The 22,243-nt window shown below is 34.3% G+C and overlaps 1 protein-coding gene across 3 annotated transcripts in view; it reads right to left on the bottom strand.

The window, feature by feature from the left end:
- UBR3 (ubiquitin protein ligase E3 component n-recognin 3) overlaps nt 1-22,243 on the bottom strand; it is a 229,729-nt gene that overhangs the window by 156,475 nt on the left and 51,011 nt on the right. For 2 of the 3 annotated variants that reach the window (XM_061184691.1, XM_061184709.1), the window contains exons 2-6: nt 21,762-21,901; nt 18,902-19,060; nt 14,328-14,471; nt 13,714-13,763; nt 1,342-1,408 (exon numbers count right to left, since the gene is read on the bottom strand). In XM_061184691.1, coding sequence (XP_061040674.1) covers nt 1,342-1,408; nt 13,714-13,763; nt 14,328-14,471; nt 18,902-19,060; nt 21,762-21,901 — 560 coding nt within the window. The remainder of the gene's footprint in view (nt 1-1,341; nt 1,409-13,713; nt 13,764-14,327; nt 14,472-18,901; nt 19,061-21,761; nt 21,902-22,243) is intronic. The other variant, XM_061184700.1, reaches the window with a different exon arrangement.

Raw genomic sequence — 22,243 nt, 5'->3', positions numbered from 1 at the left:
CAGCAAATCAAATTTCATGCCCTTTGCTAACAGTCTGTAAGTTAAATGCAACAACATGAGTAACTAAGTACAGACTTACAAAATGAGCCTCAACGGAAACTGCCTGCTTGCTCCACCTTCCAAGCAGTCCTAAACTTTCCACAAGACACACTTAGCACCAGAAGAATCTTTTCATCAAAATAATATTTTAACCTCTGGAGACTTTCTAACAGACCATACTAACCCAGAAAATAGACTATGTTAAGATTTGGAAATCCATGGCAAAAATCCAGAGCACAGGCTGCCAACTAATAACAAGTACTCTAGAAAAGCTTTTAGGGAGGGTCAAGAAAATATAGTGATAAAGCATTTAAACTCTGGGATTTGAATTAAGGACCTACTTCTCATTAGCTGTTAAGCCTAACATGCCTCCATTTCCTCATTCATAAAATAGTAATAATAATAAAACCCGCTTCATATGGTTACTTGGAGAATTAAATGACACAATGCATGTGATGTGATTAGCACTATGTCTAGCATATATAAAAAGTTCAAGGGCTTCCCTGGTGGCGCAGTGATTGAGAATCTGCCTGCTAATGCAGGGGACACGGGTTCGAGCCCTGGTCTGGGAAGATCCCACATGCCGCAGAGCAACTAGGCCCGTGAGCCACAACTACTGAGCCTGCGCGTCTGGAGCCTGTGCATCTGGAGCCTGTGCTCCGCAACAAGAGAGGCCACGATAGTGAGAGGCCCGCGCACCGCGATGAAGAGTGGCCCCTGCTTGCCGCAACTAGAGAAGGCCCTCACACAGAAACGAAGACCCAACACAGCCAAAAATAAATAAATAAATAAATAATTAAATAAAAAGTGTCATTTAAAAAAAAAGTTCAATAAATATTACTTATTACTAATCTATTCCCTCACTACAGGCATATCTGCTTCTTCCTTTGCAACAATATGTATTGAGTCCTTTCTGAGCCCTTAATATGTGGTAAGTGCCATTCATTCTCATTCTCACTCTCTTTCACTCTTGTTACTTTTTCTCACACACACACCCAAAATCTCCCTCTTGCTCATCCTTTAAATCAAATTAAAGCTTTACACCAAATATGCTGGATCCAAATCAAAGATTCAATGAAGAGACTATTTTTCTGGCTCAAATATGATGTTGTTCATTTTATAAAGAAAACAAATGAACAAAATCCCAACAGTAAGGGTTTTACTTGCTTTCGAGGTCCCCCACAATCACGCTCTAACAACACTTTCTCCATATTAGACAAATCTAATAACATTGCTCTCCCTTCAAGTGCTCTTAATGATTAAGCATTTTTATTATACAAGGAAAAAACAAAATATAAATACCTTTGGTGTTACTGCTTAGTTTGACCCTCTTTCTCTTGCCCAGACCTTGACTCCCATCTTGATCCTCCTGGAGAAAAACAAAATTAGTATTATCTATAGTCCTATTCATGAATTTATACATTTTATGTAAATATAAATATGCTTATAAATTATGTTAAATATAAAATATAGGCATGCTTACATATTATTAACCAACGATTTTATGTATTTGCTGTCATAAAATATATTTTAATGCTGCTAACTTTAAATTGAAAATTAAAATTAGCATTATAATTAAAATATATCATGAAAATCCTTAGGATTAAAATATAAGAGTTCTTAAACTTAATCTGTGCTTCTAATGAAAGACTTTTAAATACCCCAAAATGCCAAAATAAAAATTTTCCTAACCTTATAAATATAATATCAAAGAAGCTAAAGGCGAGGAGGGAGCAGATTAGCATAGGAAGGAAGGGGAGAAGGAGAAGAGGGTTAAAACAATGAATAGAGGAAAGGCTTTGAAGAGTCTAACACAAACAAAATGAGTTCAAGAGATCAAGTTCTGAAAAATAAGCATAACATATTAGAAGCTGGAGTTGACAGTCAAAAAATAATAATAAAAACAAATTAAAATGTGCTTAGGAAAAAAAGCCAAGAAGAAAATACATGCATTTCTGCTCACGTGTGATATATCCATTCCTGAAAAAAACTTCACATTAAAAACAACAAGGCAGACTTCCCTGGTGGTGCAGTGGTTAAAAATTTGCCTGCCAATGCAGGGGACACGGGTTTGAGCCGTGTCCAGGAAGATCCCACATGCTGTGGAGCAACTAAGCCCACAAGCCACAACTACTGAGCCCGCGTGCCACACTACTGAAGCCTGCGCGCCTAGACCCCGTGCTCCGCAACAAGAGAAGCCACCGCAATGAGAAGCCCGCGCACCGCAATGAAGAGTAGCCCCCGCTCGCCTCGACTAGAGAAAGCCCGAGTGCAGCAACGAAGACCCAACAACAGCCAAAAATAAATAAGTAAAATTTAAAAAATTGTTAATTTAAAAAAAAAAGGCTTATAGGAAATGAAAGGGTGAGGGGCAGACTACTCACAACCTATTTTGTAACCTAGAAAGTTTGTAACCAAAGAAGTAACAGAAGCAATAATCAGTACCTGGGGAGATCATTTGGATGCCCAGGCAAACATCTTGGAGTGATCTGAGGCTGTCTCAGGGGATGTTAACAACCTACCACAACAAAAAAGTGGGAAGCTAGCTGGCTGAGACAACACAGAGGGAAGAGGAGCAGAGGAAGCAGCCTGCTACTAGAGAAACCAACAGTGAGGCTGCGATGTGCCTCTTAGGGAGGGAGCCATGGGTGCAGATGTTCATTTCTGATTTCCTTTGAATGTTTCTAAAAAGGTTCCTGCTGCCTTCACAGTTCAGGGTTTTTTCCCCTCCAGCTAAAGGATATGATTCTACCCCACTATCCCAGCTCTCCTGAGCTAGGAAAGATTGCATAGGAATCCAAAACTTCCACGTTATACTGACACCTTTTTCCTATATTCCCAAACATATATGAGCCAACTGGTATTATAAAGACATGTGGTAGCATTTTGGCACACAGTCTGTTGTGCTAACCAATTATGTTGGTGGCAGGTTAGAAGCATGGTACAAATTCCCAGACACTTGCTCAATTAAATCAAATCTCCAAAGCAGAAAAGCCTCGGCTTTAAGCTGCTGCTCTGCCCACTGGTGTAGTCTCCTTGACCTGCGCACCACAGACTTAACTCCAGGTTTCTGCCAAGTCCAGCATCAGTCCTCAGGACCAGTCTGGGGTAACCCAAAGACACTACTTAGCTCAGTCATTCAGCATTTACTAAGCACTTCAATATGCTCTCCCTGTTAATTCCTACCAAAGCCAGGCCTCTATGGTCTACCTGGCAGCAATACTGACAGTCAAACTACACTCTCCTCTTCCTCTGCCACCCTCACGTTGCCCTTAGAGAAACTCAACCAGTATGAAATTTGGAGCCATAAAAGACAGACATAAGAATGTAAAACTATGCCACAAGACCCAGAAGGTTCTAAAATTTGAGATTTTAGCTAACAGCCATTTATGAAACTGCTCTCCCAGCCCTGAGAGAAAAGAAAAAAAAAAAAAAAAAAGAAAAATTTTAAATGTTATATTCCAGGTTAGGATTACTTCATAATTTCAAATACAAACTTCCTATGAAAAGAGTATCCTTGATCAAGCAATAGTCATGGCAATACAAGTTTTATAAATTTTCCAACCTTACACTTTAAAGGACAAGTAAAATTAGCCAAGCAAAAGAAAGGAAAGTCATTCCAAGAAGACACCATGAATAAAGGCACAATGACAAAAGTCTAGAAACGAAGATCAGCTTGACATCATCATAGATATCAAACTCAGCTAGGAAGGGAGTTTATCTCCATCTAAACTGGTGGGAAAATGTGTACTCTTGTACATCGCTTGAGAGAGTATATAATAAAACTATTATCCTGAATGGCAATTTGTCAATACACATGTCAAAAGTCATTAAAGTATATCTATCACTGGAACAGAAATTCCAGTTCTAGGAATTTATCCTGAAAAAATAATCAGACAAGTGAATAGGGACTATATGCTTAGATACTCATCACAATGTTATTTATAATAGAAAAAAAAAATCTTTGGTTTCCAACAGCAGAGCAGGGGATTAGGTAAATAAATTATAGCACACATATATCCTATGAAGAAAAACAATACTAGAGGGCTTCCCTGGTGGTGCAGTGGTTGAGAATCTGCCTGCCAATGCAGGGGACACAGGTTCAAGCCCTGGTGTGGGAAGATCCCACATGCCGCGGAGCAACTAGGCCCGTGTGCCACAACTATTGAGCCTGCGCGCCTGGAGCCTGTGCTCCGCAACAAGAGAGGCCGCGATAGTGAGAGGCCCGCGCACCGCGATGATGAGTGGCCCCCGCTTGCCGCAACTAGAGAAAGCCCTCGCACAGAAACGAAGACCCAACACAGCCAAAAATAAATTAAAAAAAAAAAACACAATACCAGAGCTCTATATTCACTGTGACCAGATAAATGTTCAAAAATTATTACTATAAATGAGAAAAAAAAAAGCATGCTATGAAGAATAGCATATGGAGTATGAAACCATTTAAGTACTGATAATACACACAAATAAAATCTCTTAAAATATACCCCTTGCTACAGATGTTCAAAACCACCATTAGTAAGAAGAGCAGGTTACTGAACAGTATATATAGCATGGAGCCATTAAAATATACTATATATAAAATCTGTTAGAATATATTTGTTTACAGTAAGTCACCTCTAAGTGATAAAGTAATAGGTGATTTCATCATCTTTTTGCTAATATTAATTTTCTATTTATTCAACGATGACAATGATTTATAGCTTTAAGCTAATAAATATGTTTTTAATACTAATTCTGATTGCCAATCCTAACTACAACAATCTGCTCAAGATAATGGATTACTGTGCTATCTATTACAAGTCCCATTTTTTTTATTTTGAGAAAGAACAAAACTTTTAACAAACAGGAATAACTTCCAGTGGTGGGATATTCAGGCATTAAGGAAGATGAAAACAATTCCGTTATCATGACAAGACCCTACCCACCCCAAATTCATGATAGGGAGTTATAGTTCTTTCCCATTTATCCATGAGAAAATAGTACAGAACCCTGGGAGAAAATGATGGTCCAGCGGACAAAAGAGGAAATAAATACCCTCAACCCAGACAGCATTTGTACAGCCCTCAGAAACACTTTCCAAACCTTAACTAGTTCCTGGGCACAGAAGTAGACAATATTGCTATGTGCGTTTCAGGCATAAAATACATATACAAGTCCAAAATGAAAGACCCCCCCCCAAAAAAAAAAATCAGATTCAAACTCCTACCCTGCAAAATTTACAGATGGTTTTTCAACCCAAATTAACCTTTCTTTCTTTCTTTGATGAATTTACTGGACAGATGAAAAAAAATGTGAGCTCCATAAAAAGAAGTCAAGTAAATTCACAGCTGGTTAAAACAATACTCAGAGAATGTTAATACAGAATACACAAAGCTAAAAGGAACATTTAACATATAAGGTTATAAAAATAAAATCCAAAGGAGATCTTGAGAGACTAGAATGAAATGAAAACAACATTTATGTAAGCCACTGTAATATGAGACTGTTTGCTTTAAATCAATTCTACAAATACAAAGCAGAGAGGGAGCTCTCAAACTTGTCTGAGAGCTGAAGGGGTGGGTGGGGTGGGGGACCTGGGCATTTCATTTGACCACTGGGGCTCCCGCGACAGTCTAGCATAGCTGCTAAAAGGCTAACAAAAAACCTTGGGCCTTAAGGAAGCCACAACATGCTTCATGACAAGATGTCCTTATGACTGTATACCAAATCAGATCATAGATTTTAAAAGGGAATAAACAGATGAAAGAGCTATGAACAGCAGGGGTGTCTTAAAGGGGTGTCTTATGGGAGTAAAAATTAAAATATTTCTACAGGGGAAAACAAGAAGAAATGTGTGAAAATTGTAATATTTAACACAGTATTGAGAAGAAATCCCTAATAATTAGAGCTATCAAACAAAGGAACAAGTTGCTTCATAAACCGGGTAAGCTCCCAACCACTGGAAGTGTTTATGGAGAGGGTTACCAATTGTCAGGAATGTTGTAAAATCAATTCCTAAACTGGAAAAGAAATATATTAGATATTTCTAAGGTCTTCTCACCAAAAGTTTCTGTGATTCCCCACCCCACCCTTTACCTTTAATGTAATTTATGATAACTAACTAATTAAAATCAAATCTTATACCTCAAAATAAAACAGTATTTTTCTTTTACCTATTCATTTATGAAAAGCTACTCTGGCTTTCAATTTCAATAATCCTGCTTTTGCTGCAAGTTTTGACCAAATTAGTTTTAACTTTTCATTGCATTCTATCTTGAATAAAGGCAAGAATATCGACAGCACATCTACATAGTAACTTATTTTATTTTGTTAAGTGTTTATTTCTCGGTTATGTAAGAGTATGCAAAACAGAAGACTAGAGGTAAACAAGCAAAATTAATAAACAATGGTTATCTCTGGATAGCACAGCTGAAGGTAAATGTTTTCTTTTTTTATTGTTTTTTTCAATTTTTCCACAACGAACATTCATATTTTTATAGTTACACAGGGGGGAAAGTGTTTTAAATGATTTCACACAGAGATTAATGATCTGGTCATTGCACACAGAAAAATGGACATTGCTATGGTAATGGCCACAGTGAATATAATCTTTCCTTGAAAAGCTATCTTGATCTAAGAGGTCCTATTTTCTCTAAGAAACTCTCTATTACACCCATGTACATATAATTCTAGAGATAATTTTCTTCTGAACTGAATTATGTGATGGTTATAAATAAATCTAAACAAAAAAATGAATAAACACAAATTTACATTTTAAAATACTTAATGAAGTTAAAATGTGCTATTTTCTTTTCTTTTTGGTTCCATACAACACAAAGAACATTTTCTACTCTTATTACATATTAGCTACACAAAAAAAGAGTAAGAAATAGTAGTATGAAGAATGTCATGTGTATAAATAGCCCTGCTGAGTACATAATGTTCTCTTACTCTAGGGACAGCAGGGACAAATACCTGACACAACTTGTGTGAATAAAATTAAGTAGACAGTAATAGTATACCCATTCAAGTGAAACTTTACAAATAGGAAAAATCTTGCTGCTGTTAGAGTTTCAAACCTGTTTCTTCATTTTTAAAACAAAGTGGTAGGACTAGATTACCCCTAGGATCTCTTCCAATTCTAACTTACAACATTTTTAAAATTGTTACAATTCCCTCTCTATAGTAGTTTTTGAGATGTCACTGCCCTCTTCTCATCCTGTCTTCCTTTTTATATAATTTGTTAAATTATAAGAATGAAATCACAAAAAGGGTTTGTTCAATAATCCCATGGGCCTGTAAGGTAAGGGTGTAGAAATTCCAATCCTTAAGACATATTCAGCTCTTCATTAAATTTCAAATATAAATACTAAAAGCAAACAATCATTTGTGCCTGCAGTTGCAAAATAAAATGCAATATGGCTTTAAAAGCTTTAACGAAATTTTTAAATGGCATAAAATAGGTATTTGTTCAAGAACATCTGTATCTGGGTACTCTTCTTCTATCATACTCTTTCCATCTACCTTATCCTTTCATCTACTTTCTCCTTTATCTATTTCATCCTTTATTAAATTTAATTTGCTTCCATTTTCATCATTTATATATGTAAAAAGTGCTTTGAAAAGAAGTACAATACAAATTTAAAATATTAGTCATTAGTTTTTTTAAAATATCATTAGTTTTTAAGTGAGTAGGTGGAAATTCTTGTATTTTCCCTCTAAATATATCACACTAAAACTCAATTAACTTAATTCTTATTTATGATATCTAGGCACAAAAGGAAGCTTTTTCCATGTAGGTCACTGGTCCTATTAAAATAATGTTTCTCATTTAAAAAATAAAAGCAGGGGGCTTCCCTGGTGGCGCAGTGGTTAGGAGTCTGCCTGCCAATGCAGGGGTCACGGGTTCGAGCCCTGGTCTGGGAAGATCCCACATGCCGCGGAGCAACTAGGCCCGTGAGCCACAATTACTGAGCCTGCGCGTCTGGAGCCTGTGCTCCGCAACAAGAGAGGCCGCGATAATGAGAGGCCCGCGCACCGCGATGAAGAGTGGCCCCCACTTGCCGCAACTAGAGAAAGCCCTCGCACAGAAACAAAGACCCAACACAGCCAAAAATAAATAAATAAAAGGTTAAAAAAAAAAAAAGCCTCCTCTTGACCCTATGTCATTCCCACCCTAAAAAAAATTTTTAAATAAATAAATAAATAAAAGCAGAATAGGAGACCCCAAGAAGAGATTAGCAGAAGAGTTACACTAATTTTATAATTTCAGTATAAATTAAATGCAAATTTATAATTTCAGTATAAATTAAATTCAATAATTTCAGTATTAATTAAATTCAAAACTATATTTTGTTCCTTAAACTGCAATGAATGCTTGTAAAATTTTATTATATCCCCTTTTGTTTTACAAAGGTAAAGATCAACTTCTTTAAAACTCTTACAACTTCAAATATAAGCTTTCACTCTCTTGAGGTACAATAATAACTACTATACTTAAGGAAAACTTTGTGATCTTAGTTAAAACCCTACAGTAGCCATTTCTAGCTACAGTGGTATTTCATTACCATGTTATAGTTTTTCCCAACAGACAAGTACCACTGAAATAGATGGGAAAATACATACTCAATTATTGGTATGTTATTTAGCTATAATCACGAGTCATTTCTAGGATATCAAGGGAATCCAGGGAAAAGAATGGCAAATGTCACATACTGGTTGTGGAAGTTTTGAAATGTGTTTACAAATTCTTTGACACTCCTCCCTTTGAGAGACAGGATTTACCTCCTTTGCCATTGAATCTGAGCCCATCTTAGCAACTCACAAGGAACAGGATGCAGTGGAAGTGATACTACGTAACTTCCAAGGCTAGCTCAGAAAAGGCTCCACAGCTTCTGCTCTTGAGCTACTCATCCTGGGAGAAGCCGTAACTATATGAGAAGTCCCAACAACTTGAGACCACCATACTGGAAAAGCCACATGCAGGCTGAGCTCCCTGTGCACAGTCAGCATCAACTGCCAGCTCTGTCCATCAGCCGTCTTAAATCTCCATCTCAGCTGAGCCTTCAGATGACTGCAGTTGCAGCCAACAACTAACAGGAATCGCATGAGATAACCAAGTGAGAACTGCCTGGCTGCCACTCCCAAATTCCTGAGTCAAAGAATTGTGAGCAAAACAAAAAATGGTAATTTTAAGCCACAAAGTTTAGGACAAATTTGCTGTATAGAAATAATAATAACAGTGGCCTATCTACTTTACATAAAAAACTCAAGACCAGCAGGGAGGAGACCTAGCGACCATTTGCAACTCCACTACTAACTAGACGAAATTCACTTGCCTGAGTGAATCAGTTAATTCTTTGGAATTCAGCTTCCTCATCTATAAGAGAGTTAGGCAAGATGAACTTTAAGGTCTCTTTTAGCTCTAGCATTCATTAAATTTTTAAACCTGCAAATTGCCTCCTCCTGATTCTCATTTTTGTTTTGTTATACAACTTTTCTATTTCTAACTCAAGATTTGACTTTGTAGTACGTAAGTCAATAAAACATAAATGAATTTTTTGTATAAAAAATTATGATCACAATCTTAAAATAGAAAATTTCCTATCACTAAAACCCTTCTATGATTGGCCCTGGGTAATGGTCTTATCTTTGTACTTTTCCATACTTCTCATTTTAAATATGTGTGTGTGACTTTTATAATCAGAAAAATAAATCTAATAAAATTTAAGATATGCCTACCCTGTAATCTAGCAATTCCATATCTTAGAGAACTATTTGCACATCTGCACAAAAAGAAATATAAGCATTGTATCTTTAATTAAAAATTGGAAATTATAAAAATGATTGGATAAACTGTTGTTTATTCATATTTCAGAATACTGGCAAAACAACTATAATGTATTTGTGTGATATTTGGGTAAATTTTTAATTTAAATTTTTAAAGATAAACTTCATTACTCTTAAACCATGCTTTAATAAACTATTTCCTCTGGAAAGATGAGCAAAAATGTCTATCATATGACCTATGATAGCTCAAAACTTCAGTATTTGAATCCCTTCTACATATAAAGCACTAGGACAGAAAACATTTATCAGGAGCCTAATAGGTATCTGGTTCATAATAGGTAATCCATATGTTATCCCATTTAATCCTAACATTAGAATTATCACTATTTTTTCAGGAGGAAATTGATGTTCAGAAGTTTAAAACCTGGCAGAAAGTACAGCAATATTATGAGGCAATATTCAAACTCAGATCTGCCTAACTCTGAAACTCAAATTTCTCTTAAAGAAAAACCAAAATAGATATCCCTTCAATCCACTTCCAGCTAAACAACTCTACTTCAAATTCTTAAGCTTTCAGATGTCCAAATGACCCCATTTTCATCCCAATTGGAAAATACGATAAATATATAAACTATAAAAAGTAATTTTAAATAGACTAAAAGTTTAATTATAAAATATGATTTAAAGATCAAAAAGTCTTACTGTTTTGAAATATATAAATTAAATATAATTCACATACTCTAAAAGTAAGTGTTCTCTAAAGCAATTATACTTCAATAAAGATGTTTTAAAAAAAAAAAAAAAGTAAGTGTTCTCAGCTACTATTATAAAAATAGTGTTTTATGAGAAAACATACTGAAATGAAGTATTTTTTTAAATGAAGTATTTTGAAGTTGTCACCATCAAAAAGCATTTACTACAATATTTACACTGAGACATAATCATAATTAAGAAACAAATGATTATATAAATTATATTACACACAGAAGTTGCTGAAACAAAGAATCTAAGAGAAGTGAACAGAAGGAACAGAAGAGAGGACCTAAAAAGAACAGAGTAAAAGCAATGGTAATGAGCAAAGAAAGGCCTATTTCAAATCCTCTGATATCCCTCGAGAAATTATTTCTAGAAGAAATTCAAAAGCCATCCCCCCAGCCCCTCCCCCCACTACACACAGGGATCTCCTTCTAGCACCCTACCGTAAAATACAGTGTTGCTGCAATGCAGTTATGTACAATTAAAGTAGCCACTGGAGATTTAAAAGCTAATCTGGAGAGTTTAGGCCAACAAATGACTGTAACGTTTTTCCTACATAGAGGAAAATGTATCTATATTGAAGATCAGCTTTCTGCTTTCTCCAAAATCAAATTCAATTCATAAAAATAAAGTAGAATTATTAGCAGACCATTGGATGCATAAAATAGGTATACTAAAATAGTATGAAGGTTTTAACCTACCATATAAACACAAACATAAAACTAGATTTTTTATTGTTCTAGATCACATGAGGATGTTTAGATTATTTTAATAAAGTATTTTGTAATATCACTAAACCATTTCATCATGTAATAAATAGTCTTCTAAAGTTTCTACTGATGGGACTTCCCTGGTGGTCCAGAAGTTAAGACTCAATGCTTCCACTGCAAGGGGCACAGGTTTGATCCCTGGTCAGGGAACTAAGATCCAGCATGCCACGCAGTGCGGCCAAAAATAAATAAATAAATAAAATAAAGTTACTACTGACAATAGATTCAAGGTTTCCTTCCTGTCTCGCTGGCTTTAGCCAAGGAAGGGTCCCCCTGCACCCATTCATATTCAACTCCTAGTATTCCCAAATCTCGCCTTTGAGAGATCATTCCACCTCCCCACAAAATGCCCTTAAAGAAAGCAGAATAACCAATTTCAAATCATATGTCTATCTATTATCTAATCACTTCCTTCTTCGACATGTGAAGAATTAGCATTCTTACCCCCATTACTCGCTTCCCCTAGCTTCAAAACAAAATTATTACTGTTTTAGTCAATAGTGTATATATTTTTGAAAGTCTATTTTAAATATCAGCAAGTTTTCCCCATTTGTCATTACGGCAGCAGTGTTCTTAGAAGTAACTCTTTAAAGCTAAAAAAAAAAAAAAGCAAAAATTATAGCTAACCATTTACACAAATTTTTTAAAATAATTTTATTTTAATTTATTTATTTAACAAACATACATATAGTGTTACAATATGCCAGGCACTACTGCTCTAAGTGCTTACATATATTAACTCATTCAATCATCATCATAACCCCAGGCATTAAGTACTATTATTACCTCCATTTTACAGGTGAGGAAATTGAGGCATGGAGAAGTTGGTACCTGTCCAAAGTCACACTACTAATTGGTACAGAAGCCAGATTCAAACCCAGACACTCTATTTCCAGAGTCAAACTCGGAAGCAGTATACTAAACTACGTAGGGACTTCCCTGGTGGCCCAGTGGTTAAGAATCCTCCTTCCAATGCAGGGGATGCGGGTTCGATCCCTGGTCGGGGAACTAAGATCTCACGTGCCGCGGGGCAATTAAGCCTGCATGCCACAACTACTAAGCCCACGCACCGCAACTACAGAGCCCGCGCTCTCTAGAGCCCACACGCCAAAACTAGAGAGAAGCCCGGGCCACAATGAAAGATCCCACGTGCCGCAACAAAGATCCCACGTGCCACAACTAAGACCCAATGCAACCAAATAAATAAATAAATATTTCAGAAAAATAAATAAATAAACTGCCTATCCAATTTGTTGAAAACTCTTTAAAATTGTTAGTCCAGGGACTTCCCTGGCGGTCCAGTGGTTAAGACTTCACCTTCTGATGCAGGGGGTGTGGGTTCGATCCCTGGTTGGGGAACTAAGATCCTACACGCCTTGCGGCCAAAAACCAAAACATAAAACAGAAGCAATATTGTAACAAATTCAATAAAGACTTTAAAAATAAGTAAATAAATTTTTAAAATAATAAATGAAATAAAATTGTTAGTCCAAAATGAGATTCCACAAAATGTTGCATTTTGTGGGAGCCTTCTTAGAGGGGAAATATACTATTACAAAGTTTAAATTATAAGGCATTAGATCAATTATAAGACCTCCATAAAAGAAATCATGTTTTCAAAAGAAGGATATTTGGCTTAGTTCATATGAAATTATCTAATCAAAATGAGTTTTCAAAGGAAAAACATGTAAATGTTTAAATGTTTAAAAACAATTTAGTTTTTAAAATTTCAATCGTTAAATATATAAATCAATAAAAATATGAAATTTAGGTTTTATAGAAACCAAGATTATAAACAGATATAAGTCAAAAACCAATATTTGCTTATAAACTGTATACTAACAAAATACAGGAATGTTATAAGGAATTTATTAGAAATATTTATTATTAATAAACACTATAAAAGTTGAAATTTCAAATTGACATTCTATTTCCCAGTACATTGCTTTTTTTAATAACCTTTGACATATAAGATATAACTTTATTATGAGATTAGAAAAGAAGCTACATTTCACATTCTTCTAGTAAATTATTCTAGACTTAGCTAAATTTTTTAAAAATAATTTCATTGTGCATATGACAACTTGGATAAATTTGGGGATATTTTCATAGGAGAAATATCTCTATGTCTTTCTATCTCCCATTTCTAAACTGTGAAAAGAGAAATGAATTTACAAACAAGAAGTAAAAATCTAGTTGTAGTTCTCGTCCTGTCACTAAGTAACTGTGTGACCTTGACTAAGTTATTCCACTCTGGGGTTCAGTGTCCATGTCTATAAAATGAGGAATTCCAACTAGATAATATCCACAAATCTGTATGGTAGTTCTAAAACTTTTAAAATTCTACTTTTAAAAAGTTTCAAATGTTAAATCTCACCTCATCTGAAGAATCTAGTTGTCCCAATGTTCCTGTTGCACCTGCAAAACCTTTGGAAAGGAGAAAAAAGGTTGCCCTTCATAATTGTTATATACTGCTTTACTTTAAAATTATTTTGAGATATAACAATAACAAAAAACTAAGTTTTGTTAAGACAACTCATTCTAACAGTTATTTTGGCAGAATTCAACATTTATCTTTAATAAATTTGAGCCTAATAGGCTTATACTTCAATAGGAAATCTCCAGTGAAAACCCAGATTTAATAATCACACATGGTGTTTCAGAAGGATTGCTTTCTTTTACTTTTAAACCATGGTTTACTAAAATATTGAACTACTAAACTTTAGGGCTACTCTTAAATAGCAACTGCTATATTTTTCATGAGTTAGAACCAGAACCTCTGATAAACTAACCGAATTCCGCTTAAGAAAAATGAAATATCGTCTTTGACCGACTCTATCCTTTCTTGCTTCCAAATTTTTACTACTTTTACTACTTTCTTACAAAGAATGACACAGCACTTAAATTTCTTCAATAATGAGTAATGTTTGAAGGGTTTTTTGTTTTAGTACAGAAAAGTTATCGTTGTTCAAATTAAATATTTAAACAAACCTTGAACTGCCAGAGTGCTAGTGCCAGCAGATGGTTCTTGTATACCATATACAAGTTTATCCTCAGGATATGTAAGTCCAGAGCTCTTCAAAGCTATAAGGTATTTTTCATGACTTTTCCTTGCATAAGCATTTTCTCCAAGACCTAATATTTAAAATAAATTTAAAATCAGAAAAAATATTCCATTCAAAACATAAGTACAGCCATCTCAATAACTAATGTATACACATATAAAATAGATGAATATTCTAATGGAGGGGAAACCCTAGAATGAATAATATAAGATAGCTTCAGACAACATTTTTGTGCTCATGTTTGGCATTAACAATCTAAGAATGCACAGCATGTTTATAACAAATAATGAAATCCACTAAGTAACTGGGCATCTAGAATATGCCAGAGATTACATACAAAATACAGGGGGTGCAAAGATTAATAAGACATGATTCCTGCCTTCAAGGAACTTAAAATTACTGTAAAGAAAGGCAGATAATATGGTAAATGACAATTATGTAGCAGACTTCACCATCTGGTTTAACAACCTGTGCTCTCATAATACCGTACAGCCAGACTTACCCAAAGCAGTTTTTGGAAAGGCTTCCTAGAGAAGATAATGCCTGAGTGGAATTTTCAAACAGTAACTGAGATTACTAATTTCTGGTTTACCAAGCATAAAATGTTTTTATAATCACATTTAAGGATAAAAGTATAATTTCTACGGAAGTATCAGTTAAAACAAATTTATTCCAAAATTTTGAGAAGTTTAGGTTCTAGAATTAAACAATCCTAGGTTTTTCACTTTAGCATTTGAGCATATTAATGCCAATTTGTCTTTTGTTTTTTAATATATTATGGAAAATAGAATAACAATAAAAATACTGACATTTGAAAGTTCTTTAAAGGGAAAAATTATTCTCTGTCTGAAAGCCAAGTTACCATGTCATTTGCCACCTCTTAAGCAGATTATATATCTTTAATTAAGGTTTCAATCTCTCTGATTATAAAGATATATAGTAAATGAGTTTCTTTAGTATTTGTTGAGCTTTTCTCAATTTCCTCTCTTTGCTAGCCTCAATAATTGCAATAGATTAGTTTTGTTTTTTAAATCTCTGCCCAATGTCTGTCTGGGATAGTTTAAAAAAAAACAAAAAACAAAAAAACCTTCAGCACAGATTAAACAGATAGGAATACATCTATCCTTCAATTCAAGTCCAAAACTAAAAACAACCACAGTTAGTCTATAAAGAATAAAGGACTTCTAGGGGTCCTATGTAAGAAATGACTAAATGTCTCCTGAATAATAAAAGCCATGTATTTATCTCAATAATAATAGATGAAATTTTTGTAATACTTTTAATCAACAAAATACACTTCATCAACCCCTTACAACACGCCTGAGAAAAATGAACATATTATCACCATTTTTATAAGTGAGGAAACTGAGGCTTACAAAGATATAATAACCAGTGAGTAAGCAAGCAGTGATTAGAAATGAACCTAGACTACAAATTTTAAACTTCTGAATCAAACCTAATGTAACTTCCATCACTACAAGTTAGCTAAAGATTTTTGTTGTTTTGTTTTTCAATTTCAAGAAATAAGAATTTAAAAGAACTGTAGAACTAAAAGAAGACAATTACCATAAATCATTCTCAAGGAATACATTTTTACAATGATTAAGAACAACTTGCTGTTCTTTTTCCCAACAGTCGATAGTTTCTGAATAAAGAACCATTTTCTAGGTTGAAGAAATAACAGACTTTCAGGTATAATTCTGATCTCTCTCTAGCATCATCACCAAAACTCAAACACAAGTGACCATCATTTTATCCTAGGCTGCTGCACTTGAGCTTCTGTTCTTGCCCCTTCCCATCTATTCTTGGCAAAGTAACAAGCCATCTTTTTAAAGCACATATCTGATCATGTCACTCTTCAGATTAAAATATATCCATGACTTCCCACTACATTCAGGATAAGATATAAAACCTTAAATAGCTAACAAGGGCCTACCTAATCTAGATCTAGCCTAACGTGGTAGCCTTATTTGGGCCACTATTCCCCTACATTCATTTCATTTCAACCACGATAGCCTTTTTTAGTACCTTTTAAAAAAGTAAGCTCACTCTCACCCATAAATATTTCCACATGCTGGTCCCTCTGCATGGAATCTAGGAGGTGCCTAAGTGTTATTTTCTTTATAAATATTTATCATGTTTGGGGTTCAATAAGCATCTTGAATCTATAAACTGATGTTTTTCATCCAATTTGGGGAATTTTAGTCATGATTTTTTCAAATGTTTTTTTCTGCCCCATTCCCACTCTCCTGTCCTCCTGGGAGTCCAATTACATGTACATTAGGTCATCTGATTCTATCTAACAGGTCCCTGAGGCTCTGTTGTGTTTTCTCTGTTCTCTAGATTGAATTATGTATTAATCTGTCTTCAAATTCACTAAGTCTTTCTTCTATCCTCTCCAAACTGCTGCTAAGTCCATCCAGTGAACTTGTCAATTGCATTCTACAGTAACTGTCAGTTCTAGAATTTTTTTTTTGTTTACATTTCTTCACTAAGATTCCTGATCTCTTCACTCATTAACACCATATTTTCCTTTACTTATTTGAACATATTTTCCTTTAATTTCTTCAACATATTTATAATAGTTGCTTTAAAGTCTTTAACTGCTAAATCTAACATCTAGGCCATTTCAAGGTCAATTTCTATTACTGTCCTTTTTCTTGGACATTCTAATGACATGTTATCAAAGATTCTGGATTCTGTTACCTTCCTTTGAAGAGTATTAATTTTAATTCTACAAGACATTCAATAAACAGCCTGATCACCTAGAACTCATAAAGACTTGGTTTTATACTTTGTAAGAGGCAGATTTATAGAAAGCCTGAGATTCTTAAAAAAGCCCTGTAAATTGACAGGAGTAATCTCCAAACTCTGTCAGGGTTCTAGGCTTCATTAAGGCTGACCTAGAGTAGAACTTACTCTCAGGTGTGGTCTTCTGGTGTGTCAACTTGATGCCTAGGGTATTGGTAAGGTCTCTCTAGTCTGGTTGAGCTGATACTCCAATGTCTCCCAACACTGCCTAACCTTTATCTTTAAAAGCTGCTTTTAACCCCATAGCAGTAACCCCACAGCACTCTCTAATAAGCCTTAGGTAGTCTCATCCTGTACATGTGTATCTCAGTTCTCAGCCAAGCACTTTTAGGGGTCCCTCATACATCTACCCCACAAATTCTTGCTATTCTGCCCCAAAGATTCCAGTTTCCAACTGCTCCAGCTGCCCTGAACTGTGACCTCTGCCTCCTTAACTCGGCTGGACCACCACGCTCTGCTTCAATACCAGCCCTCTATACTACACTCAGGAAGTTATCCCCAGACAGAGATTCAGAGAATTGTGAGGCTCATCTCATGTTTTTCCTTTCTCTCAAAGATTTACAGTCTTGTATTGCCTGTCTAATGTCTGAAAACAACTGCCTCACATTTTTTCCAGTTTTGTGTTATTTATGACATAAGGGCTAGTCCAGTAGTCAGAAGCAGAAAATGTTATCTACCCGGAATCTAACTACACCCCATTACCACCCAACTCGCCACATCCTCTAGCTAAATGACTTTCTCTCAATGTTTTACTTCAAATGTCACTTCCTCAGTGAAGCTTTCCCACCTCCTCCATTGGTGAAATCAGGTCTCCCTTTTATAAACACTTGTCCTATCCCTTCACAGTTATTTACTACAGTTTATACTTACAAAATTTTTTGGTTTGGAGACTTTGTTAATGTCATCTCACTCATTAGACCATAAGCTTTATAAGGACAGAGATAGGAGTACCTGGCTTACTACATACCTTCCCTACTCCAAGCTCTAATACCTAGCCCAAAGCCAAGCACACAGTGGGTGCTTAATGAGTACTCACTAAAGAAATAAATACATCAGATAAGACTATCTCTAAATAATACATGGTTAACAGTACACATAAAAACCTCACCACTCTAAAGAAGATACACTTCAATTTTCAAAACATGCTGTTCAGAGCCAGCATAAAGAACACTATTTAAACTATTTATAAGATTTTTAAATAATTGATATATTTACCATACTATAAATTTGAACTAAAGGTTTAAAAACTAAATTATTTTATATAACAGTACAAATATACTTAATAATTCCAAGTTTTATAACTTAAACTCTACATCACTATAAAATCCTAGGCCACACAACACAAACGTTTAGAATAACAAAAATGAAGACACAAAAGTGGTTGCTGTTATTGTCTGGAGAAGGGGAAGTGCAATATAATTACGAATATGTCACACCAAATTTAGGAAACCTGGGTTCTAGTCCCAATTCTAAAATCAGTTAGTTGTGAGGTCTTGAACCGGTCATTTAATTTTTCTGGGGTTCAATTTCTTCATCCATAAACTAAGAAGTATTCTTAATAACTTCCAGCTTTAGCATTCTATTAAAAAAAATCTACATTTTACTTTTAAGTTCTAAAATACACAACTTTTTAATTATTTTAGTAATATAAGTAAATTTTAACTTTCTTCTCTTCTAAATTTTACTCACCAGAAGTCAGATCTTTGTAGCTTTGTTGGTTTGTCAAAACCTGAGTAAGAACAGACCGCATTGCTCCTCCCATTTTAGTCAGATCTTCTAAAAAGGAAATTTGAGGTTCCAAAAGCTGAAGGACTTTGTTAAGGTCTTTTTCTGATGGTACATCAGCTGCTAAAAAAAATATAATCAACTTTCTTTAAAATATTTTGCTAAGAACAATATTTTATTCTTTAAAATTATGATGACTTAGATGACAGTATTTTATAACCAAAAAGTTAATATAAGAATTCTCTTTAGAAAGCAGGCACCCACCAAGCACCCAGCCTAGGATAGACTTGTTTAGGAAGTCAGTCCTCTGAGAAAAGATTGATGGGGAAAAGAGATGACTTCATAAGGTATTAAGCACTTAATTTGTGTAAGAAGCATTCAATTTAGGGTCCTAAACTTCCAGATATATATATGTAATCATAAGATCATCTCAAAATTAGATAAACAGTGTTTAAGAAAAAAGTTAAGATCACTCTCTAAAATAAAACAGGAGAAATGAAATATATTGAGATAGTATAAGAATATTAGGACAAAATTATGTCAGCTCTAAATTTAAACCTGTGTAGCAAATAACCCATCCGCTATCATATTCCAAAAATACAGATTCATATTAGCTAGAGGTCAAAGCAACTAAAATGAAAAATATGGATGTTTTTTACTAAAACAATTTTAAAATACCAGGCAAGATATGCTGGTAGAGGAGGAGAGAAGAAACCTGGACAGCAACTAAAAAAGAATATTTAAGAGGAAAAGAAAAAAAGATGTTTTAGAGAAACTGAGGTCTAAAAGGAAGAAGTGAATAGAGAGATTTAGAACTTAGCCATAACTGGTTAAAAGAAGAATACATATAACGGAGCTAACAGGGGGCCTGTGTGCCCAGGAGAGGGGTCATCAAGTTCATTCAATATTTATTCAGTATCTACTACACGACAGGCACTGAGAAGCAGAACTAAATAAGACATAGTTCCTACCCCCAAGGAACTCACAACCTAGTTCAAAGATAACCTGTGAATGAAATTCTAGATAACTGAGTCATGGGACCCAAGCCAAAAAGCCTTACTTTCTCAGTGGAAAACCAATACCATATATTATTCTTCTTTATATTCTCCCCAATGACTTATGTAGTAACATAGTAGATATTTAATTAGCATTTGTTCTTGATTTCCAAGGGCTCTAACACTGGTCTAAGGATGGTAAGGTGAAATGGGAAATGGAATTCAAGGCAACTGTCAAACCACAAGATTATCTGAGCTTACATATCTCAGATTAGATGATTTCAAGTCCTTTCTTTAATTTTAAACAGTGATCTCTGCAGAAAGTAATGCAGAGATTTTGCATAGACAGAAGAAATTAATGCTGAGCACAAGTGGTAATATAGAGAGGAAAACTTCATGAACCTAAGTTCATGAAACTCATCTTAAGACAAGAAAAGTACTTCCATTCATTCCTTTATGTTTTCAGATAATGGTAACATAATTATCAAAGCTATGTACGTATGTCATCTACCACTTATAACTGCTAAATGTCACCAAGGAAAAAATAAATATAATACACTCATATGAATTACTCTTTGATTAAACTAATGGTATGCTTTATGGTTCTCATAATAAATGATTTCTACCTACTACTTTTCTAAAATAGGACACTTGTAGTACAAAATGTAAACATCCAAAAAATCTGTTAACTAGCATATGAGAAATAAAATGGAAGGCAATTTCAATAATCCAGCTGGTCTCCACTTCCTTCATTCCAAAGAGAGAGCAGTTTGGGACTAAATCAAAATAATATTTCTTTCTATATTTTAAGACATACTCTGAGAGGAACAGAAGTACTTGACAAAAGATTGTATATTTTGCTTAAAATGTAAAAGTGAAGAACTATAAGTATTTGCTCACAATGCAAATAACATGATAGTTCTAGAAATGATGAAGATACTATATTTCTTCACACTTTTAGGATGGAAAATAGAAGATAAACATGTGTGCCACAGTTTCAAATTGGATTTAAGATTTATAGAATTAAATAATTTAAAAGCTCTAAAAGTAATGCAAATGCAGTCCCTTAAATGATAAAAATGCAAGTATCACTAAAAAGGTAAAAGACATCATAAAAAGTTAATAAATTTGTTTCATACCACTAATTGATATCTGTAATTCACAGTGTCAGACTGAGAACTTTAATAAATGTTATCTAAATACAAATATTTAACTAACGCATGTTAATCAAGATTGTGACTAAATCTTAAAAGGTAAGAAGAATATCTGTAACTTGCATGGTTTTTTTCTCTTTTCAATACTATTAGGATGCTTACGCCCATGCATTCTACCGGTAATATGGGAGTGAGCAATTTGACCCTCTCATAAGTTATTATATATGGAGGGGAATAAAAATGTATAGACCTCTACAAAAAAGAGGGGGAGGGGGGGAGAGAAAGATATTGGTGAAATTTTTATCTTCTAAAAATTTAAGTTAAAGTCAAACATTTCCAGGACTTCTTAATTATGCTCTATTATAACATAATCACAAATAAAGTCACTTTAACCCCATAAAACAATTATTTCCTCATCTGCAAAAGGCCAAATAAGTTTGATCAGAAACATTTACGATCCCAGCGGCAGAGATTGCCAAACTGTGCCTACTAGAAGTATCAATGAGGTTATGTAATTGATATTTATTGTGTTTTTATTTAGTCTCTGTATTTCATAGTCATTACATAAAAAATGTTAAGCAAAAAAATGGTATCTGAAAAAATTCACCTCATTATTAGTGCTAAACTTTGCTGAGAACTTAAAAAGAGTACTAACGAAAAGTGGATTAAACATACCTGGTTCATTATAGCCTTCTCTTAAGTACTGAATAAGACAAAAAATAAATCTTGGAAGAACAAATTCAGACATCATCAGTAAGTCTTTGGGGACACAGGGAATATTTGAACTTGATTTAATTTGATGCCTTTTGCAAAACCTGTAATATGAAAAAGAAAAGAATTAATGGCGATGTTGAATCTGCTAAGAATCTATTACTTCTATTTACAATATCCATAAACAGAATGTGGGCCAATATCAAAGCCAATGCATTACTCTTTTATGATTTTTAAGGCACCAAGTTAAAAGAATATAGTTTTAATTGGTCTTTAAATAAAAATTGGCACTTAGGAAGATTTCTTCCTAATAAAAGACCATTCTAGTTAGATTCCAATTAGAATACAAAAACAAAATCTCATTAAAGAGTTTATATTTTTTAACTGCAATTTATTACTTGCAAGTATTACTTTATTACTTTTACCCTTTATAAACCATTAAGTAC

The sequence above is a fragment of the Eubalaena glacialis genome, chromosome 1 (genome assembly GCF_028564815.1).
Source record: "Eubalaena glacialis isolate mEubGla1 chromosome 1, mEubGla1.1.hap2.+ XY, whole genome shotgun sequence".
Classification (NCBI taxonomy): domain Eukaryota; kingdom Metazoa; phylum Chordata; class Mammalia; order Artiodactyla; family Balaenidae; genus Eubalaena; species Eubalaena glacialis.
The sequence above is the reverse complement of the archived record's forward strand: the minus strand, read 5'-3'. Positions and strand labels throughout refer to the sequence as shown.